The sequence below is a fragment of the Argiope bruennichi genome, chromosome 4 (assembly GCF_947563725.1).
Source record: "Argiope bruennichi chromosome 4, qqArgBrue1.1, whole genome shotgun sequence".
In the NCBI taxonomy this organism is placed as follows: Eukaryota; Metazoa; Arthropoda; class Arachnida; order Araneae; family Araneidae; genus Argiope; species Argiope bruennichi.
The window spans coordinates 67413842-67437168 of NC_079154.1; the positions used below are offsets into that span (position 1 = coordinate 67413842).

General features: G+C 30.8%; 1 protein-coding gene across 1 annotated transcript in view; it reads left to right on the forward strand.

Moving 5' to 3' along the window:
* Positions 1-23327, forward strand: part of LOC129966606 (uncharacterized) — an 80715-nt gene extending 57388 nt beyond the window's left edge. The window contains exons 3-15 of the mRNA XM_056081103.1: positions 695-1097; positions 3287-3420; positions 5611-5996; positions 7719-8070; positions 9437-9962; positions 11110-11496; positions 12206-12292; positions 13696-13821; positions 17410-17554; positions 18895-19021; positions 19899-20023; positions 21376-21495; positions 22947-23327. Of these exons, the coding sequence (XP_055937078.1) occupies positions 695-1097; positions 3287-3420; positions 5611-5996; positions 7719-8070; positions 9437-9962; positions 11110-11496; positions 12206-12292; positions 13696-13821; positions 17410-17554; positions 18895-19021; positions 19899-20023; positions 21376-21495; positions 22947-23047 (3019 nt within the window). The 3' untranslated portion in view covers positions 23048-23327. The remainder of the gene's footprint in view (positions 1-694; positions 1098-3286; positions 3421-5610; positions 5997-7718; positions 8071-9436; positions 9963-11109; positions 11497-12205; positions 12293-13695; positions 13822-17409; positions 17555-18894; positions 19022-19898; positions 20024-21375; positions 21496-22946) is intronic.

The window sequence follows — 23327 nt, forward strand, 5'->3', positions numbered from 1 at the left end:
GACTAAGTGAAATTCCATTTGGAAAAAAAAGTAAAAGATTTTTACAGCATTAAGGCTAATTCCTAATTATCTGAAAATAACATAAACAATAGAAACGCAGTTTATCGTGAGTAAAAGTGTGCTTTCTTGACTTCTTGAGCTATGCTTCCCAGCTGAAGGTAGCTCATAGAATGTTTTTTAGCTATTATTCCACTCATTATTTTATTTATCAACCACAACATAATAATTGTTGAGAAAGTTTTCGAGAGGCTCTGACAAATACATAAAATAACAAACATAGGTAAAGAAATGTGATTAATATTTATCTTTACTTTATGTAAAAGAAAATCCTATCATTATAAGAAATAAGTTTCATAAATTCGTTCAACTCTTCAAATTATTGTATTAAGATACGGAGTGAAAATGTAAAAAATTTTATTTTAAGAGGCTTTAAAAGAAAGAAAACCTTGGTTACGACATGTCTCTTAAACAAATAATTTCAATCAATTGAACAGACTTTAAATTTTTAATGGGACGGTTTAAATTAACTTGTGATTCTGCAGAAGGACTAAAGTTCGAAACATCTGTTAAAGCATCATTTTTGTACATTTAATAGTCACTAGCATTACTTTAAGAACATAATAGTTGCCATTTAGCATTTATAGTCAATATTTGCATTTTTTTTCCCCTCATACATAAATTTTTTTTTCTCTAGTTTCCATGATCTTGCCAAGCGCCATGGATCCATTATGGTACCTGCACCTGATGGGATGCCACAAGTATTTACAGACTCTGAAATTCAACTTCGTGGAGCCAATACCATTTGGGGCCGATCTCTGTTGCTGCGTAGCACTGCATACAGCACTGACCTCAGGGCTTGCGCCAACATTGCAACTGACGGCGATGCCAAAACAGTGGAAGCGACCTTTTCTTCACCAGTGGCAGGAACTGTCATCTTCCGCCAAAGTGAGCTAGGAGAGACCACGATCTTTGCCAATATCTTTCACATTACAGAGGATTATACACCTTCCACTAATCATGAATGGAGGATTCTGGCAACGGATATCCTTGACACGTCACGAGAGATTTCGAGGAAAAGAAGATGCGAATACTTGCAGGTACGACAATATTAGATTTTTGTCAAGTTGCTGAGTATATTCATTACAAAGTAGAATATAAAACAAAATCTTAACATTTTTAACGAGAAATTCTTGCATGTATATAAATTTATTTCGTGTATCTCGTAAAGGCTCTAACAAATTGGATCAAATTTTATATTTAGATAAGTTTTTTCTTTTTATCTATAAAGATGTCTTTCCTAAAAAAAATGCAATTTTGCCCCCCCCCCCCCCCCATAAAAAACATTTTTTTATAACTAACTATTGGAATAAGTATATTAATCTTCGCTTCGAAGTGTGGGCAGTGCAGTAAAGTCGTCAGAAAAATATGGATGGCGCTTGTGTTGCAGTTCCTTGGATTCGAGGCGCGCTTTCTGTTTTATTTTTTTACTAAGTGTGTTTATATTTAATATTTTTGCTTTTTAAGTTTATCTATATAGGTGACTTTCCTGAATATACGAGATTTTACAAGCAAAAAAAAATGTTTTATGACTAATTATTAGATCCTTTTTTCTAATTGTTCTCATGCTGATAATGTCATATGGCGCCATGTCAGACCCAATTTCACCAATATAAAATTAAGTTTCAGTTTAGAAATATAAGTAATGATAGATAAACTGCAAAATGAACGCTGTAACAGAGCAAATTATTTCGAATAACGTGTTAAATTATGTGCATTCATGATTCCCCCCCCCTTTAAATGACCAGTTCATATTGAACAGTAAGATTGAAAAATATTCATATGTAATCAATATGTAATTCGTATCTAAATATTTTCCCCCCAAAAAAATTGCGATTTTATTAAAAAACAAACAAACTGCCCAATTAAACTCGGTTTTCCAGACATTGGTAGTGAATTGTTATAACTTAAAGAGCAAATTCAGAGGATTGAAATTTTATAAAGTATTGTTACGAAATTTCCGGGGTTCGTTTGGATAGTGGAAGTTATATGGTGTGGAGAACGCTCAATCAGCAGGCGACAGTAGAAAAAGAAACAACGACGTTTATTTACACGAAGACGCACAGGACAGCACAAAAACGACAACTATATACAGCATAGAAGACGATTATCTTCAGACGAGACGTGCAGCATACAACAGCATACACGGCAGCATATAACAAGACTCTACTGCAGACAGTAGCTCACAGCTTAGTTCAGCACTGGCTTGACTCCGTCGCTGCTCTGCTAATCTCTGGAAGGCCAATTCTTTACTATCGATTCCGACTACGACGACTCTGGTTCACGACTACCCGACAGCTGCATGCTGCTCCTTTTATAGGTCACAGGAGGCTGGGCTAGAAGCCTCTTAACCAATCAGGAACGTTCGAACGTTCGGTTCCTACTGGACGGATCGGGAAAATTCTCGATGTTTCGGTTATAATCTATTTTGGTGCCAAAGTCGCCAAATGGTCGCCAAGCTCTGGGACCTCCTATGGAACCCCCTATGCTGGGAAGCCGCATCACAGATTCGTAACAGTATTAATCCTTTGTTTAATTTGGATTGTTTAAGAAAAACGGATAAATTTAGACCTCTTTTGTCGCTACTTACTAATAAAAACTAACTTATACCTGATAGAAATGATATCCAAATACATCACAGAAAAAATATAATCTCTTATTTTGAATGAAATATTAACACATATCTATTATTTTCTCATTTAAGCAAAACGTAGCGTGATTAACTAATATGAAAATACCGACAATATCAAATTTATCTGAAAGTCATTGTTGCACCCCATGCTTTCTTTCTAGGAAATGAGTATATAGACAAGATTTCCAAAATGCATCTTATCTACGTTTCATCAATAGCAATTGCTATATATATCCACCCATAAAAAAATCCTATCTCAAAAGATCGTACAATCTTTAAGAAAAAGATGCTATGATCAGTGATGTGGAAAGAAGCTTGGAAGTAGACATTCGTCATTTTGCAGGTGAATGCGCTACCTATAAGATAAAAATTTTAAAAAGAAACATATATTAGTATTTATTTTCAGTAACTGCAGTTAAACTATAAGAGTACGTTGCACTGTGAAAGTATATTAGCATTAATGGAATGGTGCATTTCTGTATTAATTTCTCTTTATTTAAAAATCAAAGAAAGAGATGTAACGAAAGGAAATAACATTGCTTTTAATCTCTTATAAAAAATATTCTATTTAAAATGTCAAATTTCAATTTTTGATAGGTTCTCTTTGATCCGAATAATGTGGATGATACAAATTGTTCCCAGTCGTCTCATGAAAATTGCAAAATAGGAGAAATGACCCGGAAGCACGGAGAAGCAACGGTTGGAGCCACCAATTCAAGATATTCGAAAAGGTTTGGCATATTTTAAATGGCGTTTTGTGAAAATTATCTTCTCAAAAACTGTAAAATTTCAAATTGAATGATGTTAAATTTATCGGAAATTGCTGGAGCCATAAACATATAAATTTCTTTTTTAATTTTACTGCTAAAATGCTTTTTGGAGTTGTGCTCCATTCATCTAACTGCATTCAAGATTTTCTCTGTTCACTATGTTTACCCTCATATTTAATATTATTCTTATAGATGATGGATAAAAAAATATAGAAAAACAACTTGCAAAAAGTATAAAACATTGACTAATAAGCATAAGATAATCTTTTGACAATTGGAACTTCTTGCAATATCCTAAGAATAAATATGCAGTGTTATCGGTAGAATCTTTTTAAGTTCCCTATATTCCGAACAACGTCTTGTAGAGCTAGAGAAGTAACGTGGACCTATAGTGAAGTTGCTGAAATGGTTGAGACATTTCGCAGCATCCCTAGCGGTGAAATAAGGAATCTATAAAAAATAACACACAAAAATTAAAGGAGATCGATCAAAAAGTTCAATTGGAAAAATGTACGCTACTTGATAATAGAAACATAGGAAAAATTTTCATGGATATCGTAGATATCTGTAAAATTGTTGGAGACATTTGCGATTAATATTATTTTTCTGACTTGAAAAATATATTGCTCTGCATTATCATACATTTTTTCCGAATTCAGCAACCGCGAATGAAATTTAAGCAACCAAGAAGTAAACAAAAATAATACTGAAAAAAAAATGGAAAATGCACTCGAGGGGGAATACCGGAGGATACATTTTTCAGTTTTAGGATGGGTCCTTTTTCAAGACATAGATTCTTAATTCTAATCGCAAATACTTCCTCCAGTTTCTTAGATAACGCTATGAATTTTTTTTTTCCTGAGTGTGTGTTTTTATGATATATAGAGTTTATTTATTTAATTGGATTTTCTGGACGATCTCATTCATTTTTTGCAACTTCCTTATTTCGCTGCTAAAAGCGCTGTAATATGTCTCAATAAATTTAATATAATCACTTTACTATTGGTACACGCTACTTCCTTGACTATGCGAGATGACATTTTAAATTTACAGGACTTAACATGGCGATTGATAAAGTCCTTTTAAGAGATATTTTGTGCTGTACTGGGATTACCAGAATTTTTTAGTACAGTATGGAATCAACAGAACACTTTTGTAGCCACGGATTACTTGTTTTCCTTCATTATAATCTTGTGTGCTTTCAACTGTCTTTGTCACTCAGCACGCCTTTTTGTTCCCATTGCTGTTTATAATCATCGACTTTTCAGTATTCTGTGTGCATTCAAACTTTTGGATACAATGCCTCAACATAGACAATCCTGCTTATTGAAATACTACCATACGATCTTATCAATTCGACCATATTGGAGTTTCGTCAGCTCTGACAGGATTCATTCACAACTGTACTGAACGTTACTTTAATGATAATGATACTACGTCGTAATATCTAAATGATTTAATGTAGATATTTGCATTACATTAAACAATACCTTCTGCAACCATTGCCATAACGAAGAGGAAAATTAAAGGAAGTTTTATGCAAGATATTTCCACATTCTGGTCCATCTTTATACGACTAATATGCTAGTTAAATCAAAAAAAAGTTTAAGAAACGTAAACATTAAAAACATTAAAAATCGCGCAAAACACATAAGTAATGGATATGTATAGCAATAAATATGAATGGTCATTATTTCAGTATGAACATGTTAATATATTTTCAGAAATCATTTTTGGAAAAAAACTAGTTGACCAATAAAAAAATTGCAAAATAATTTGGTTTTTTAAAATCGGAACTTGATCTGACATCAAAGCCTGTTTTCATGAATCTTGCCTAAAAATCATTGTTTACTACTCATAAAGATGAACAATCAAAATTCCAGTTTGTTTTTATCACATTATCAATTTTATAATATAATTATTGATAGCTTGCATCTTACATTTTTTAATACAGCATTCTTTTTATCTCGGTTCACACTTGTTTGAAAGTACAAAATTTTGTTAGAAAGCAATACCTCTTCTTATAAAATAACCATAGAATAGGTTATAAACACCAACTATTCAATAAAATTATTAGAATAAGAAAAGTTGGACAACGATGAGAATTTTTTTTTTCTATATGTGGTATTAAACTCTGTATGACTTTTATAGGTTCTACGTAGACACCAACCTGCCCTTGTCCTTCGCAGAAGTTGGTCTTCGTTCCCTTTACTTAGTACTATACGAGAGTGGCAATGCCTTCCGCATCATGGCCTGTGCCCCATTGGTATCCGTCAAGCCCAAAGAAGTTAAGGCTTTCATTAGTGCCGATTCTGTTAAGGGTCATATTCTACTCAGCCAGAGCTACCGAACGCAACCCACTGTGGTTACCGTTCAGTTGCACAATTTGAGAGGAAGAGGGTCAGAATTCAAGATACACGAGTTCCCCGTTCTACCAAAGCTCAAAGGTGGGGAAAACTACTGCCAGTCGAAATATGTAGGAAACGTTTACAATCCATACGCGATGCCAGATGAGAAGATTCCTCAACCTGGTACAGGTGAGATGTGAACTGTTTTTGTTCAGTTTTTTATAACTGAATTTTTTTTTAGTTCATTACTAAAGGAATCGGGTAATGAGAAATGAATGAAAAGATATCTCTTCACTCGGTTGTATGAAATACTAGAGACAGTTAGCCTTTCCCTTTGCTTTCGTGAGTACTGATATATATTTATATCAATTATAAAAGTACAAAAATGAGAGGAAAAAATATTTAATTCTTGGAAAAGATTTATCCAAAAGATTATTTCATAAGTATGCAATTTTTTTAAACATGAAAAACATCTAGGAGAGAAGCTTAAAATATTTCACTGAGTTATTCTCGAATAAACGGTGCTTTGAAATTATAGCTTCTCTCTGGAACGCTTCCTAAACAAATATTTCAAGACATTATGGAACGACAGTATTTAAAGAAAATCAAATACGTTAATTTATAGTTTAGTAAAAGAAAAATGAAATTATTGTAGACTAATTGAAATTATTATTACTAATGTCAGTATTAAAAGTCATTTATTATTTCAACAATATTCTGGCTATTTGAGGTTTTAAAATATACAGTTATTTCTTACGGAGCACAGGAGTAATGCCATTTATACATTCGGGGCAAAGTAATATCGCGTTCCTTAGTTTATCGATAGGAAAAAAAATGTATTGGGTATAATAAAATTTGTATAATGTGACAAATCTAAATATTGTATTTTTAAAAAGAAAATAAATAAATAAAACTGATTGAAAGGAGTTTTATTAGTGCTTCCTGAGTAGGTACATGTTAACAATTATTTTCTTTACTGTTTTTGTTCAGGATAAAGATAGACGCAACTCCTTAGTAGTTTCGAGGTATAAGAGTAGAATTTTTTTAAAATGTTTCTAATAAAGGCCTCTTCTTCTATCCTTTGCATCAATTTCTATTGCGAAATCAGATAATTTCTACGCCCTTTATTATTTAACAATTCGTTTAGCTTTTTATAAGTTAAAGACAGTTTATCATCGGCTGATGTTACAAGGTCAAATTAGTATTGGTATCATCGGTTGGTGTTGCAAGGCTCAATTCTTCCTTCCCCGTAATTAAACAATTCTTTAACTTCTCATTCCGTCTCTAAAACTCTCTCGCTGCTACATGCTTTAAGAATTTGTTCAATTTATATTTCTTCCTTTTCAATACGACAAATTGGCCGAACCTCAGGCACATGCCGCACATCAATAAAATTTTAGCACTAAATTAAAGGGGACGATTAAGATACAACCCTTATGTGCAAAACTGTGGTCTGTAAATCCTCACTCGGGAAAAGTTTATTGTATGCTGAATCAACTTTCGTGTATCAGTCGCAAGGTAAATGAAATTGCATAAATCGGCTCGTATGAAACTATACGTTCGCTGTAACGTAATACTATAAATATAAATAATAATAAGATGAACAATGAATTCAAAATTAAATCGGAGAAGCATATTTTGTCTATTACTTGAATATGAATCGACTCCTTTGAAAGTCTTTTCAAAATTGTTTTATCTATATATAAAAATAAAGGTTTTAATGCTTATAATTTTACAAATATCTTGATCCACATTATTTATTTTTACTTTCATTGGAATATTTTTTGACTTTTGAATTAACTTAATTTCCACGAAAACCTTTATTTCAACAACAGATCTCGCCTCAATTCTACAACAATTTTATATCAATTTAATTTTTTTTAATATAGTCTTATTTGATTCTTTTAAAAGGCTCTGGCGATCAGTATCCAGTTGGCGATTTGAGCGGCAAGTTTGGTCTTCTGGATGCCAGCCCGCTGATGAATCTTCACCTGGGCATTCACGTGGATTTCAATCTCCCACTTTTTGGTACAAATAGTGTCATTGGCAGGTCCATTGTCATCACCAATACAGAGGGAGAGCCATGGATCTGCGCAAATATTGGGCATCCTGGTCCCACGAGGTTGGCCGTGGCCACTTTCGTTTTCCCCTTAGCAGGGGAAGTGTTTTTCAGGCAAGATGCCAAGAATCCCTACGGAGACACCACAGTCTTTGGAGAATTTTATTACATAGATGGAAGTGTCAATGATACTATGGAGCACAGGTATTTATTTAATAAATATTTCGATATCTTTTAGTTATAATTAAAATTACAATTTGGTAACTGATAAGCAAGCTCAGCAAGAATTTTTTTCTTTCATATCGTTATTTATTAACCTATTTTTATATTTTTGGATAAGTTGCTTTTATATTTCAGTTATTTCGAATAGAAAATTTAGAACCACTTTGGATAAATTTCATTGAATTGGATCTCACTTTAAATAAGATAATTCGAATTTCTCACAAGTAATGATTTCTATCTTTCGTTTTCCTCACTTTTTTGCCCTTATATATCCATGTTCCAAGTTTAAGAACATTTAATAAAAAGAAAGCCTCGCAACAACTTTGATTCATTAAGTTTATTGGCAATACACTGGTCTACTGTCTTAAATATGTTAAAATTCGACAATATAAATCAATCAGCTTTTATTAGATTAAGGATAAACAAATAACTTTTAAAAATGTGCTATTCAATGTCAATTTTAATATAAAACATTCTCAATTTTAAAAGGTATAAATTGTGAGAAAATTACTAGCCAAATGGATTCTCAACATATCAATATGGCATGTTAGACTTTGGATAATCATTATAATTGAGCACTGCAGTTCTGAATAAAGAATTTTGATTCATCCAGTAGTAGATTCTTTATTAAATAAGAAGCCAAAGAATGCATCTAATTATACCTTTATTTCTTATCAAAGTTCAGGATGCCATCACAGTTTTTTTATTATCCTTCAGCAATTTCTGAGTATTGTTTTTCTTAATAAATAAGTATCTGTATCATTTTTAAGAGGTAGATAACCGTATGTCGGGTATTCTAATACTTGCAAATTATGCATCACTGAAGACGATAATTTCGGATTATTCAAAAAGAAAAGCACAATGACCACTTTTGCCTTTCCACAACAATCCTAAGCAGTAGAAGTTATATATACCAGCAACATGTATTTGCAGCAGTAAGTCCTACACGGACTTCATGCCAAAAATACCCACCACACTACTACTATTATTATTATAACTAATATTATAGCAACATTCTTCGATTTAAAAACATTAGGAGCATTACAAGTTATTTAGGAGGTTTTATGTCATTTTCTCGAAATATCTTGCGGAAAACCCCTTGAAGGGGAAAAAAAATACGAAATTTTATGAAACAGCAAGCAACACTTGCGACGTAAGTCATTCTGTGCAAGCGCATAACAGTTTGATGGCAGATACAGAAAATCTGCATTGATAAAATGATTTAGAAAATTTCACATATAACATCTTGATATGACGAAGACAATATACAACTACAATACATAGATTACTAAAAAATTCGTAAATTACAAGAATATAGCTATAATTTTGATTCTTGCTCTTATTCCAGGTGGGATGTACACGAATTCGAACCAGGTCGAGATTTTTATAATTGGACTAAGCGTTGTGAAAGCACAGGGGCACAATACAATCCATTCGGGGTTGGAGCCGGAAGACAGTATGAGCGGCATTGCAATCCAGAAAACCCCTTGAGATGCGCTGCTGGAGATTTAACAGGCAAAGGATCACGCCTCAATATAGCCGCAAAGCAGACAAACGATAAAAATATTCGCAACAGGATCTTTTATACAGACGTCCAATTGCCACTGTCCGGACCAGACAAAATTGTGGGTAAGGGGCTAGTTATACACGACGACTACGCTCCACCCCATCGAGGTGATCGACTTGCTTGTTCTGGAATTAGAATCCGGCATCCTGTGAAGGCATCTGTGAGAGGCTGGATCAGTGGTCCGGCCATAGAATCCAATGTATCTGGTGTTATCCAGTTTTCTCAAGAAACGCCGTTCGATATAACTGAAGGAAAAGTGGAATTAAGCGGATTGGCTGGGTTGGCAGGAGGTTATCATGTTCATAAGGTAAAATATTTCGTATTATAAATAGTCTTTCAAAATATTATTCGCTAACCTTAATAGGCATTTTTCTAACATTTAGTTACTAATATTTTTTGTTACAATTAAAATTGGTAATAACGTTGTTTTGTGTTGCTTAGGATAAATAATATTAAACTACTCACCTTTGTCCGATTTCTGTACTCGTCATAATAATAATTGAAAGATTCATATAGTGATTTCATCACTGAATGCGCTACAAATGGTAATATTTAATTTGTAGATATCATTCATTACCTTTAGATTAGAACAAAAGTCTAGGAACGTATTTTTTATTCATAAATTTCAGTTCAAACCCAAAAGAATCAATGACAAATACAGAAAAAAAATGTTTCTGAAAGAACAATACGATTTTATAAAAAAAACTTTTACAACAAAACTTCTGAATTTCTGCAGTCTATTGAAATTGCATAATCGAAGAAATCCTCTAATTTATTAACGAATATTAACTAATGTTCCAGATTATTTCGGAGTATTAAAAAAGTTTGGGCGTCAAAATACTGTATTGCGATATATCTCTAAAAACAAATTTCAATATCAGACTCGACAATGAATAACAGAAAATATGTGGCTTCCTTTGTTTGTGCATAATAACATCAAAGATCTATTTAAAATAATCTTTTTCAATAGTTGTCACTAGTGATTTTCAGTTTTTACTAAAGCCTTGGGCTTTGCCCAAACGGCTAAATTATTTATTTTTATTTATATGGTAATAGTTTAAATCTTTTCAGATTTAAAACCTAAATATATTTAAGAAATAAGTCATATGAATGGAAGAAGAATGAAAAGGAGAAATATATCGCACGAATAAAAGGAAGAAATATGCCACATAAATTTGAGAAATGCCATTCAATAAAGGGATTTAAATTATATCCCTGTATAATTAAATGTTAATTATCTTAAATTTATAAGGTTTAAACTTTTGGTTGGTTGATTTATGTAATTTTTCATCTCATATTTTGACATATTGCAAGATCTTCAAATTACAGGTGGTTTTTCTTTAAATAAAAATTCCAAACTTGGAATCATACAAACACAATTGAAATTAAACATACAAAGGACTATCATACATGACTGCTAAATTTACTAATATGTATTATTCTTTTATTTTCAGTGGTGGGTTCCCATCAGCAAAGAGTTCCCTTGCACTGATGACTCAGTGTCCGGACATTTCAATCCCTTCAACGTAAACGTTTCTCTGGGTCCAGCAGCAGGTGTTGGTTCTAATGACCAATATGAGGCCGGAGACCTCAGCGGGAAGCATGGATCTCTGGATGGTCAAGACAGCTACAGATTGCCTGAATTCCGAGACGCCAACCTGCCCTTACATGGACCTCATAGCATTGTTGGACGCTCAGTAGTCGTTCACAAGAAAGCTAGGAATTTCCGGTGGACCTGTGCTACGATTCAACCAGACTACAAAAAAGATGGTATCCGAGAAGTTATTGGACTGGCATCTTTTCATCGACCTGGCATTTTTGTTGAAGGTTACATCAGGCTGGTAAGCCATTATATTACGCAATATGTATCAAGTCGCTATAAATCAATTAAATACGAAGTAGTTAACGTCATAACATTCATCAGCTGATGTCTTAGCTTTTAAGTTTAAATTCTATTCAATAGCAGAACCTTGGAATGAAATTCCTGAATTTTTGGCAAGAGAACTGCATTTTACGTTGTCCACTAAGTCAGAATCCCTTAAAATAATATTAAATTCCAATTTTTCTTATGCATCAGTAACATATATAAAAATATTACTGATATATAAAAAATTGTCAGCCTACTTTATCTAATTATTAATCTCTTATTATATTAATAATCATAAGAAAGGGTTAAAAGGAAATATAGATGTCTCTGGACCTAGACTTGGAGAACAATATTAGAATATTCCCTTGCATACAATTACTACGTTCTATGCTATAAAGAATAAATTAATGTGTACTGTTTGGATGAGAAACTTTGGGAAATCTTAAGGAGTACTACCAAGACAAATTATTAGTGCGTTTATTCCTGTTTTTGAAGTCAAATATGCCGAAAGAAGGATGAAGGATGGATTGCATTGCTTCAATACATCTTATATACTATATTTGCAATTTAAATACTAATAAGGGTTTTAAAAAATATTTTAATGCAGCTGTCAGATTTTTAGATGAAGTGAAAAAATTTGATGAGATTTATGTTTGGATCTGAATTTTCCTCATTGATTTCAGCGCCAACTGGAGTATGCAGATGGTGGACGAGGCGACACTTGGATTGAAATAGATCTCCGTTATCCTGGAATGCACAACAGAAATATTGTAAGTTTTTTCTTTCCAGTTTCAAGATGCTTTTTTCATATTCAGGGATATGGGGATCTTTTTTCTATTTGTGAAAATATTAACAGAAATTTCTAAAATAATTCGTACAAGAAAGATATTTCTGTTAAAAATGTACCATCTACCGCCATCGTGTTGTCAAAACATATACACCTTGCACAAGTTTATTATAATATGATATTCGCATCTTACGAGCTGAATAACGTGTAATCAAACCTTGTTGGGGCCGATGTACAAGTACTAAGCCAAGGAAGACGAATGATAGGGCATCGATTAGGCTTGACTTTGTTACTTCAAGACCGTAAAAGACAACTTGTGAAAATGCCTGAATAATGAAATGAAAAGAGACCAAATAAGTAAAGGACAACTAAATTAAAGATGTTTTAAATTGTGATTTTTGTTAACTTTTCACAAAATATTTGTAACAAAATTGTAATAATTCATATATTTGCTGTATACTATGCAGTCTAACGTGTCTGAACTAAAACATATAATTGAACGTAATTATTTTGTTCACCCCCCCCCCGCTTCTTTTGCGATTCCCGAAGTATTCCACTAAACATTCATTGCAATTTGTACTTTGTGCATCTTCAATATAAGCTGAATAATAGTGAATTCTTTTTATGAATTTATGAACAAACCCAGTTTATGATTATATCTGATTAGTAAGAAAGCAAAAATGCTGTAAATCAAATTTAAAAAAATTTTAAAATGTCACGAATTTAAAAAAAAAAAAATAGTGAAAATTAGCTTGAAATTATTATTCCATTTAAGCAAAGGAAGATAAATTGATAAATGTAACAAATAGATAAATAAATAAAATAAAAGTAATCACTTACTCTTTATTTATTCCAAATTATAGTAACAATAAAGAGTATGAAAAAAAAATATTATTTAATGTTGTTGCAATATACGTGTATGTAACGGCAGTTGCTAAAACCATGAAAAACATTTTTGTAAAATATAAATGTTTTGAAAAATTTATTAAAATTGGAGAAAATGATAAAGAAATAAAAACCTTTTTATATAATTGAAAAGCTTTTCTTTCGTGCAGTTATGTGTTCGAAAGTCATTGAAAACAAACACAAAAATTTCGTTTAATTTTCAAAAAAAATTTTAATAAAATTTTGAGAAAGGCCCCCTTCCTCCCCCTTCTTAATAATACTAAAATGTGTTTTGTCTGAAGTAGTAGTTCAGTGCCAAATTCGGTAGTCTTAGGTCCAACGATGAGTTCTGTAGAAAGTTTCGAACGATTTTTGCATGATGCGTGCAGCAGCTAGAAAATTACAAATGATATGCAGCTTACAAACATTATTGTATTAATAACACTAAGTTTCCTATGAGTCTGGGATACATTTAATGATCGCTTCAATTCTCATTTTCAGACACACGGCCACGAGTGGGCTGTTTACGTTAATCAAGTAGCTCACGATGCAGTGGAGAAAGTGGAATCCTCCAGATGCATATCCTCAGGATTCAGATGGAATCCGTACATTGTAAAATCTGATGACGTAAGTACTAAAATAATCATGCAGTTCTTTTAACACATTAACAGTCATGAAATACAATGGTGATTAGACCAGTGCTAATAGATACGGTGGTCTTTATAAGAGTGTCAGTTATAAATTAAATATGCAATGTAAATTCTACAAAATATTGGGTGGTACTTGCATATATTAACCGTATGCCGGGCATTAATCTTCAAAAAACAAAAATGACCAAAGATTTCGCAATTATCAGCAAGCTATGGCCGCCAAGGACATGTATTTAATACTTAATTATCTATTTGATTTTCAGATAATCGGTTAAGTTTTTCTTTTAAAATCATATCGTTACAGAAATTAGCAATATATAACTAATCAATAGTAAAGTTAAGAATGGAAATTTATCATGCATTTATTATGCAGCGTGTGAAGTTTTGAAAATGGAAAGTAATGGAAATTATTAATTTCTGTCTAGCATCTTATCTGAAAGATAAATCGCATATTTTCATTACCTGTAGATAATATTGTGAAAATAAGTGGTCGTAATAACAACAATGATAAAAATTTCAAAATATTCGTCACTGGCACGTTCTGCAGCATTCTCTATTTACTCAACAAAAATGTAGATACAACAACAGCAAAGCTAATGACTGAATCGAATTACGAAGTATTTAGATAAAAAGAAAACACTGAATAAATCACAATAATTCCAACCTCTAGATGAATGCTAAAAATAAACTTGCAACGATTATTCTCAAACGCTAATAGTATCACATTTCTACTTCCCTGTGCAACGTTTATATTCCCTATCGACTCTAGGTAAATTACAATTTTCATGCTTCTTATACCTCTATTGCAATATTCTGAAAATACATCTGCACGTTGAGATTCCTGTATTTTATTCAGGATGTTATTTTATTTATTTAAATTACCCCACTAATTGTTCTATCATTATTTAATGAGTTGTACCGACATCGAGATGGTATTAAGGAATACAATTGCCACGCAAATTTATTTTTGAACAGCCTATGTACTATTAATGGAGGCCATAAGAATGTATCACAAGTAGCTAGGTTTTCGTCTTTTTCAGAGTACTAGTCGCTTTCGAAGACCACTTATTAGCCACCATATTAATAGTATTAATTTAATTTTACACCAAACAATTTATAAAGAACCTTATCTTATCGCAAAAGAAGAAAATGACATTTTTAATTATACTTGTACAATAATTATAAAGCATTCTGATTGGTTAGCTATGCAAGTAAATGGCGAAATAGTTTTAGTTATTGTGGTTGGGAGATGCATAAAGATTTTATTTTCAAGATGGAGAGGAAGGGAAGAGCAACTATTAATGACGTATCAAGGCACTTATAAAATTAAGAGAATATAAGATTTTATTTTAATTCAGAAAATTCGACAAAAAAGTACGGTAGTTCCATTTTTTCTTGTAGAGAATGTACAGTGAAATAGTGTTTTTGAGACTTCACTTGAAAATATGGGTTTCGAAGAGGGAGAGGAACAAGCAATCGTTGAGACGTATCTGGGAGTCACGAGCTTTTATAAGAAAAAAATTAGTAATTGGAACTGAGAAGTTAGTTCCTTAGTATTTCTTCATATTCTGATAATAAATCATTAATAGGCCAATTTAATGTAATTAATTGGATTCAACAGATCGGTACAAGCACGCGAGTACACAGCCAATACCACAGATCTAATAGAAAGGTGAGGGGAATGCTTTACGGTTATGAAACGAAAGTTAATTCACTGGATCAATCGCATAATGAAGTAAATCGTATTCTTCAAATTTTGACAAAAACTATTGTTTGAACATTTTTGTTCACGAATATTAAACCAAACCGGAGGTTGTTCCATTCAAAAACTCTTTTGGCCACTTAAAATTTTAATTCATATTTAAAAAGTAAGTTAAAAAAATAACGGAAAAGTTAGTTTGGAAAGGAATATAGAGCGCAGAATTGTATTTTGAAAACTGCAATGGTGTTTTTCATGTTTCACTTTCTCTTTGTTCTCAATGGTGTTAAACCGCAAAGATCTAGATTTTCTTGTCTTATGAGCTTTAGCTTTCTGATTCACAAAAACGGTTTTTTTTGTTTTTGAATTAAATGTTTTAGTCTGCACGTAAAATTTAGCAATAGAATGCGAAGATCAGTATCTATTCCAGCCAGTATAAATTTCTCTTACCTCTGCGGTTTCTTCGGAATTCGGACCAAAAAATTATAAACTGCTCTGAGAGTTTAATCGTATTACTCTCAATAAAAAAACTTGATAAAAGCTTTTATTTTCAAAATTTCGTAAACTAAAATTTGCATATATTTCTTTTTTATTTTGAAATACTAAAAGTTATATATAATGGATTCTTTAGCTGAATGAATATCATGAAACGGATGAAGAACAAAATTTATATTCACAATCTTAGGATTAGTCGGACATATGGAACTGGTGCATATCATATTTACCATTCGGATTTATCATCCCCACTCGATGTTAGATCTAATTCTGAAAAGCAGAATAAGAGAGTTAGAGTACTGACCATGAATCCCCATTTCTTCAACTTCAAAACAAATGTTAATTGTTTAACCTTGTTAGTTAAGTGATTTCTTTTCCATAGTCACTATCGGATGATGCACTGCATGATCTTTCATTGCTCAATTAATTCTTAGATTTCTATACCGGAAAATGTTTCGCCGTCATTTGCTTTTGCAATTTCTAAGATTTTTTTTTTTTGGACTTTGTTCCCAATGATGCTCTATAACGTACTGCGCATGAATGAAAAGTGCTAGAAATTCCAAATAAAATTACGCATATAATAAGTTTGGTTTAAAAAAAAATAGTCGAAAAATGGAAATACTTCAAAAGACATTAATAACTGTTTAAAATGTCCGGTAGGTGATGGTGAATTGATTTACGAAGATTTTAAAATATTTCTTGATTAAATCATGATGTCTTTAGAATCCAAATAATTCGTTTTCATAAAAATTTGGAGTTTTTAAAACTAAGTAGACGTTATATACATTTTTAGATTCACGAAATTTTAAAGTAAAAATAGAGTATCTTTTATATTTTGGAACACCATTTCTGATATTTTTAAGCTAACTAGTGACCCAATATAGTCTAGCTGTGTATGCATTAAAAATGAAATTTTAAAAATGTATGTTCCAATGGGCGAAAAATATTGATAAAAAATTGAAGTTATCAAATTTAAAGGTCTGATAATAATGAAGATTCAGTTTGAACTGAATTTCTAAGCAGTTTCTTTTCACTTCGAGATATGTACTATTTTATCTTTTAAGCCATTTTTTTTTTATTATTAATCTTGGAAATATTCAGATCAAAATCGTAATGTTGTAGTTGTACTATAAATGTTGTATTTAATTTATAATATTTCATTCACTTTTAACATTAGCTGCAGGAAAACCACTAATGATTTCGTAAAAATCATTTCCATCAAATTTAGCTTTCGCTCAATCTAATAACATGACGCCATTAAAAGAATGCGACTTAGAATGGGTTCTAAATAATGAAATTCTACACTTAATATTTGTCTTTGGCTGTTGATTCATTTATGTTCTAAATATGAAATAAATGTTTGTACTGCAGGATCTTTACAAATCCGAATGTAACCTTGAAAATCCATACCGATGCGAAATGGGCGATTTGTCTGGCAGACACGGACCTCTCCACATTGGATTGGGAAAGAGAGTCTTCACTGATGTCAATCTTCCTCTGGTAGGAAATTATTCAGGTAAGCCAACAAATGCCGATTCTTAGAATAGCTCTGTAAATCGAAAAGTCGATGTTCGAATTCTCTTAACTTATTACATTTTACAACTAACCCACGATATAATAAGAAATGTACAAACTTAGCATACTATTAACTTCAAATATTTGGTAGTATGATTGAGCAGATCTATCAGATTCTGCTTGTTAGTCAATCAGAAAGGTTTCTTGTAATAATTTAACTCAAGAAACACAAATTTCATTAGAATCTGTATATTTCTATGAACTGTGGAAATAGCCATCAATCCAGGAGTGTACAATATATGCAAATCAAAAATTGAAATTGACTTGATAAAGTTTGAGCAATATACCACTTCTTTCTCTGTAAATGAAAGTCTAAATAAGAAATCAAAACTATGAGGTATGAGCATAACATACAAGATATGTAGGATAATAAAGATAGTTGTCTAGCTTAACCATAGAATGTGAATGAATAAAGAAGCGAAATACAATATTCTTTTCTTTTCATAAAATTCAGAACACAATATAAAATTGCTGTAGAAATAATTTCCACATAATAATCGTATTCACATCACTTTATTAGTTATATCCCCACTGTTATGATACAAATGAAACTGTCTAGTATTTATTCAGAAATTTTGTTAATATTTTAAATCTTGCTGAAAAATGGTCTAACTTCCGCCACATTTGCCAAAAAATGTTTTAATTTTCCTTTGACAATGGTATTTGAAGAATTTAAATTGACACTTAAATTGATTTTAACACAGAGAAATCTTTTCTTGTTCTCATAAAAGGTGATGATATCATTTAAGAAATTTAAATTATAGTATTTTACTTTCGTGCGAAAACGATTATTTTTCATGCAGCTCCTTTTTCTCAAAACTATAATTTTTAATTATTACCACAAAATTACAGATTTAATTAAGGTTCAATAAATTCGTAATTAGTCTCGGATCAACTTACTCTCTTTCCGGATCTAGCAACAAAAATTTAAATTCGATCAATCCAATCATTTGATGCTAGAGTAGGTAGAGAAATTAAATATTCTCCTGGTGAAAAATTAACCATAACCACCTGCATTTCTAGGTAATCAATAATTAATAGTTGGGAACAAAATTGTGGAAAGAAAAGACAGATCATGGCAGATGCACCTCTTCCATCATCATCATCATCACCCCACGGATTGACATTTAGAGAAAGAAGAATTAAAATAATAACTTGTATTAAATCACTGAACACATAAAAGCACTTCATAATTTTCATGAATAGCAATCAGATTTAAATTTTAATATTCAATACATTTTTTTGGTTCTATATATTTATTTTATTCACTATTTTTTTCAGTAATGGGACGTTCAATAGTAATCTTTGCAAAAGATGGTTCGAGCAATAAACTGTCTTGTGCTAACATTCTTCCCGACATTCATCTGATTCGTCACGTCACGGTTAAAAAGAATCCAGGATTCACGGTGTAAGTATGAATAACATTCTATAAGGAATACAGGATTAAAATATTCTTTTCAAACATTTTATTCGGAATGTAAATGCAGTTTTGTGCAATTTTGAATAAAAGTTTAGTTACTACTATTTGGATACGAATCTAGGCATCATATTTTATATTCTTCAGCTATAGTCTATATATTTTCTGTAGGTGGTTCAAGGTCACATTTTCTACCTCGTTATTAGTTGTCTGGTATCAATAACGCGGTAGAAAATATGACCTTCAACCGCCTACAGGAAATACAGACTATAGTTTTAGAGCAAATAATGGTTGCGAAATGAAGTCTTGTATTTCTTCAAAGAGGTGAATTTAAATGTTTTGTTTAAATGCTTTAAGTTTTAGTAAATTTAATACAGTTGATAATGTTACTTTATCGATTTACTAAAAAACAGCATTGTTTAATAAAATTAATTGATTATTTAATCTCGTTAAATGCACCTGTTAGTTAATACTGATGTTCTGTAAAAAGCAATAAAATGCTTCATATACTTTTTTTTTCTTTAGAAAATCAAACTATTACAATTTTTTAAGAAACTTCACAAAACATGCTTCCAGTGGACTTCATCGTTAAAAAAAATTTCAAACAAGTAAAAAATATTGAATTTAGAAGTGATAAAAAATGAGCTGTTATTCATCAAATTCAAAATTTAAAAGGGTATAATATTTTTTTGTTCCCAGGATCTTTATATTAATTCGTTCACAATTGTTTTATATAGATATAAGATTGTACCAATATAAAAAGCACAGTACAATAAATACAGTGTCAATATTCTAAGCAGAACAAAATGAAGATAAAATTCCATAATATGATCATTTTACAAGATATGAATACCTGCATTCTTTATAGGGCAAGATTTATGGAGCATATGAGAGACCTTTTGGACACTAAGGATTGGTTGGTGGTGCAAGATACACAATCACAAAGAGAGATTCTGGATGGTCAATGTATCCAGCTAACAGTCCACTTTTACGGTAACATTCTTTTACCGTAAACTTTGCTAATACTCAATAACATTGTAATAGTAAAGATGAATATGTATGTGTGTCTGTGATTTGACACTAAAAAGCACAGACCATCTGACCTAGAGTTCTTAAACTTGGTGTATATAAACTTTAGAAGGTGGGAATAGGCACCTCCATTTTTAAAAAAATGTTGTGATTTTTTTAAAAAATCTTAATGAAAAGTTAAGCGAATTTTGGTAATTTTTATGAAATAACTTTCAAGAATATTAGAGCATAAAAAATATTTTTATATCATCTTAAAATTGAGAAAAAAATTATATTTTCAATGGTTATATAATTTTTATTTTTAATCAATCTTATAATAATATATTTCATGGTAGAAATGAAAACTGACATTTTTTTACCAATATTTTATCCTGGCTCTTTTTCTATTGTTGATTATCGATATTTAAAGATAATCCTTATTTTTCCATACTGAATGGGTTTTGGTATAAGATATGCTTTTTTTTAAAAAATGTGTATCCATCTTTTGATACAGTTGCTTTAACCTGTGATATAACTGGATATATAATATATATATAGGCTGAAACTTAGTGGAATGCATAGTACAAGAACAGAAACGGCATGAGATTATTAAATTAATATGTCATACATCAATCAAAATTAGAAGTTTAAAAATATGTTGTTGTGTAAGCCAAATAGATATATTTAAGACATAGTAACATCAAAATATTTAATAGAAATTTTTAACTGGCATTAATCCTAGCAAACCAACTAGTCTACAAAGGCAGCTTATATATATAATTAAGATATTCTAAGAGTTATTTTAGTCAGTGAACACACTTGCAGAATTCTTCCAGATTATGCCTTTGAGGTAAGAAGAACAGCGTCAATGCGCACCTAATAACGATATTTCAATTTGAAAGTTAATGGTGATTTTAATCTCGGCCTATCTTGTCAAGTTCATGAATTAAAGAATAAAGTCAAAGGAATAATCAAAGAATAAAAGCAAAATGTGGTATCTTTTGATGCTCCAAGTATTTGTCTGATTCAGGCGAAATAAAATCAGAAGGGCTTTTAATGGATATGCCCATATTTGAGTTAAGTTAATAGGAAAATTAACTACAACCAACTTGACCACAGAAAACACATATTAATCAATGTGTGCTTTTGATAATTGAGACCACAGTCAAAGGATAGACTTCATATGTGTCCTTAATATTTTTTTTCCTAAGCCAAGGAATGATTTAATCCACTACACCTCCATGCATGAGAAAAAATTTTAACGAATAAAAAAAAAAAAAAATCTTCTAATTCCTCACTTTACTTTTCTTAGCTTTGAATTAATTTTTTTTTTACAGGCCCCGATGCTCATCGACTTCAAATCGAATTTAGTAATCTCATCAATCTTGGAAGTGTGAAAAAGAGTACACGAGTTGGCATGAAGCTCATTGAAACTTACTACAAACCATGTAGAAATTGTAAGTACAGTCCATTAATGTAATGAATGATATTAGTCCTTCTCAAAATATATAATCACTAAGATGATTATTATGCTTAAGCAATTCTTAAGAACCTATACAAATTTAAAAATTATCAACTATATTTCCTGTCCTCAAGTAAGGATTCATTACTACAACCATTTTTAACCTGCACATCAATCTTTCAACTTCAAGCTAATTATCACTAATATATTTTTGTTTGCTTACATAAATGAGCTGGTTTTTACTTATTTAATAAATAGCTTAAATTGTGTTATTTCTTATGGCACTTGTCATAACAAGCCCTCTGACAAAGTCAGATTTTAAGCTGAGGGAGTGCCTCTTGTTTCAGTAGCCCATCTAATGTCACAACCCTTTTTAGGGGACAGAGCTTAAATCGTATTATTATTATTATTATTATTATTAACTGGATAGCACAAATTGAAAAATCCCATAATTTAGATATTTTTTATTCGATATAGATATTTAAAAAAAAGTGAAAACTGAACTGCATTTTTTCTTCATAAAACTACACATACTTAACTAGAAAAACTGTAAGAAGATATGAATTTTTATGCATAACTAATTAAAATATTAGCATATTCAAGAGTAAAATCCATAAACTAAGCTATTCATGATTAAAAATATCCAGAATTATTTTAATCATTAGAAAAAGAATATGCTGCTGCATTCAGAATTCTATAATGGTATCTTGCGCGATGAAAATTTTACAATTTCTTAACATGCCTGATGTTAAATGAAATACATAAATATTAGATAAAACTTATACAAAGAATAAATATAAATTAACAAAACAAAATTTAAAATACATTTATAAAAATAGAACTAATAATTTTAAAATCAGTGGTAATAAGTTGTTTCTCACTATGTAAGGCTATGAAGTTCACATCTCAGGATATTTTAGCTGTTCAAAGTATTTCAAAACTAAAATAACTATTTCAATATAAAATAAGTAAACTAAATAAATATTTCATAAACAAAAATAACTATTTTCCTTGTATTTGCCATAAGAAGATAACTGATTGAAACATAAAAACATGCACAAAGAATAAACATTGATATTTAATACCATAGTAGTCTACTTATGTCAGAGATCATCAGGATTTGCCTCTTATTTTAGTGATTCTTATGTTCACTTTACAATGATTTTTCACTCACTTTTTATTATCTTACAGATATAAATTTAAGCCTTTAAAATGCTTATATATACAGAAAACATCTAGGAAAACTTATTTAAGTATAAAGAAAATATTTTAGACAAAAAAGAACGAAAACTATAAGATACTAAATTTTTTGTATATATTATATTAAATATTCTAGCAGCAAATGCAAAATGAATTATATAGAAATTGTGCCATAATAAAGTATTTTTCTTAAGAAATTGAATACTATTAATTATATTAACATAATTTTAATGTTTTTCCTTTCAGTGAATGATGTAGATTCATCAGTTGCTTTTCAAGCATCTCAGCTCCTTGTTCTAATAAGCATCACTGTATTAACAATTTTGCAGTATCGCACTAGTTTGTAAAAAGAGTAAATAAATTTGGTGATAAAGACCAAAACCTGAACTTGTAAATACAAATGAACTTTTATTAAAAGTGAAACTCAGGCATAGAAGACCAAAGCCAAAAATTTTATGGGAGATATTTTTATTTGGGTGTGCTTTTGTAAATATCTCATTAAAAATGCATTTGTTAATTATTGACATTTTCATTATATTGCACTTAATATATATGTATTTTGTTACTCAAATATGTCATTTAATTTGTATTTTGTTATTCAAGTATGTCATGCATGTATTATAAATG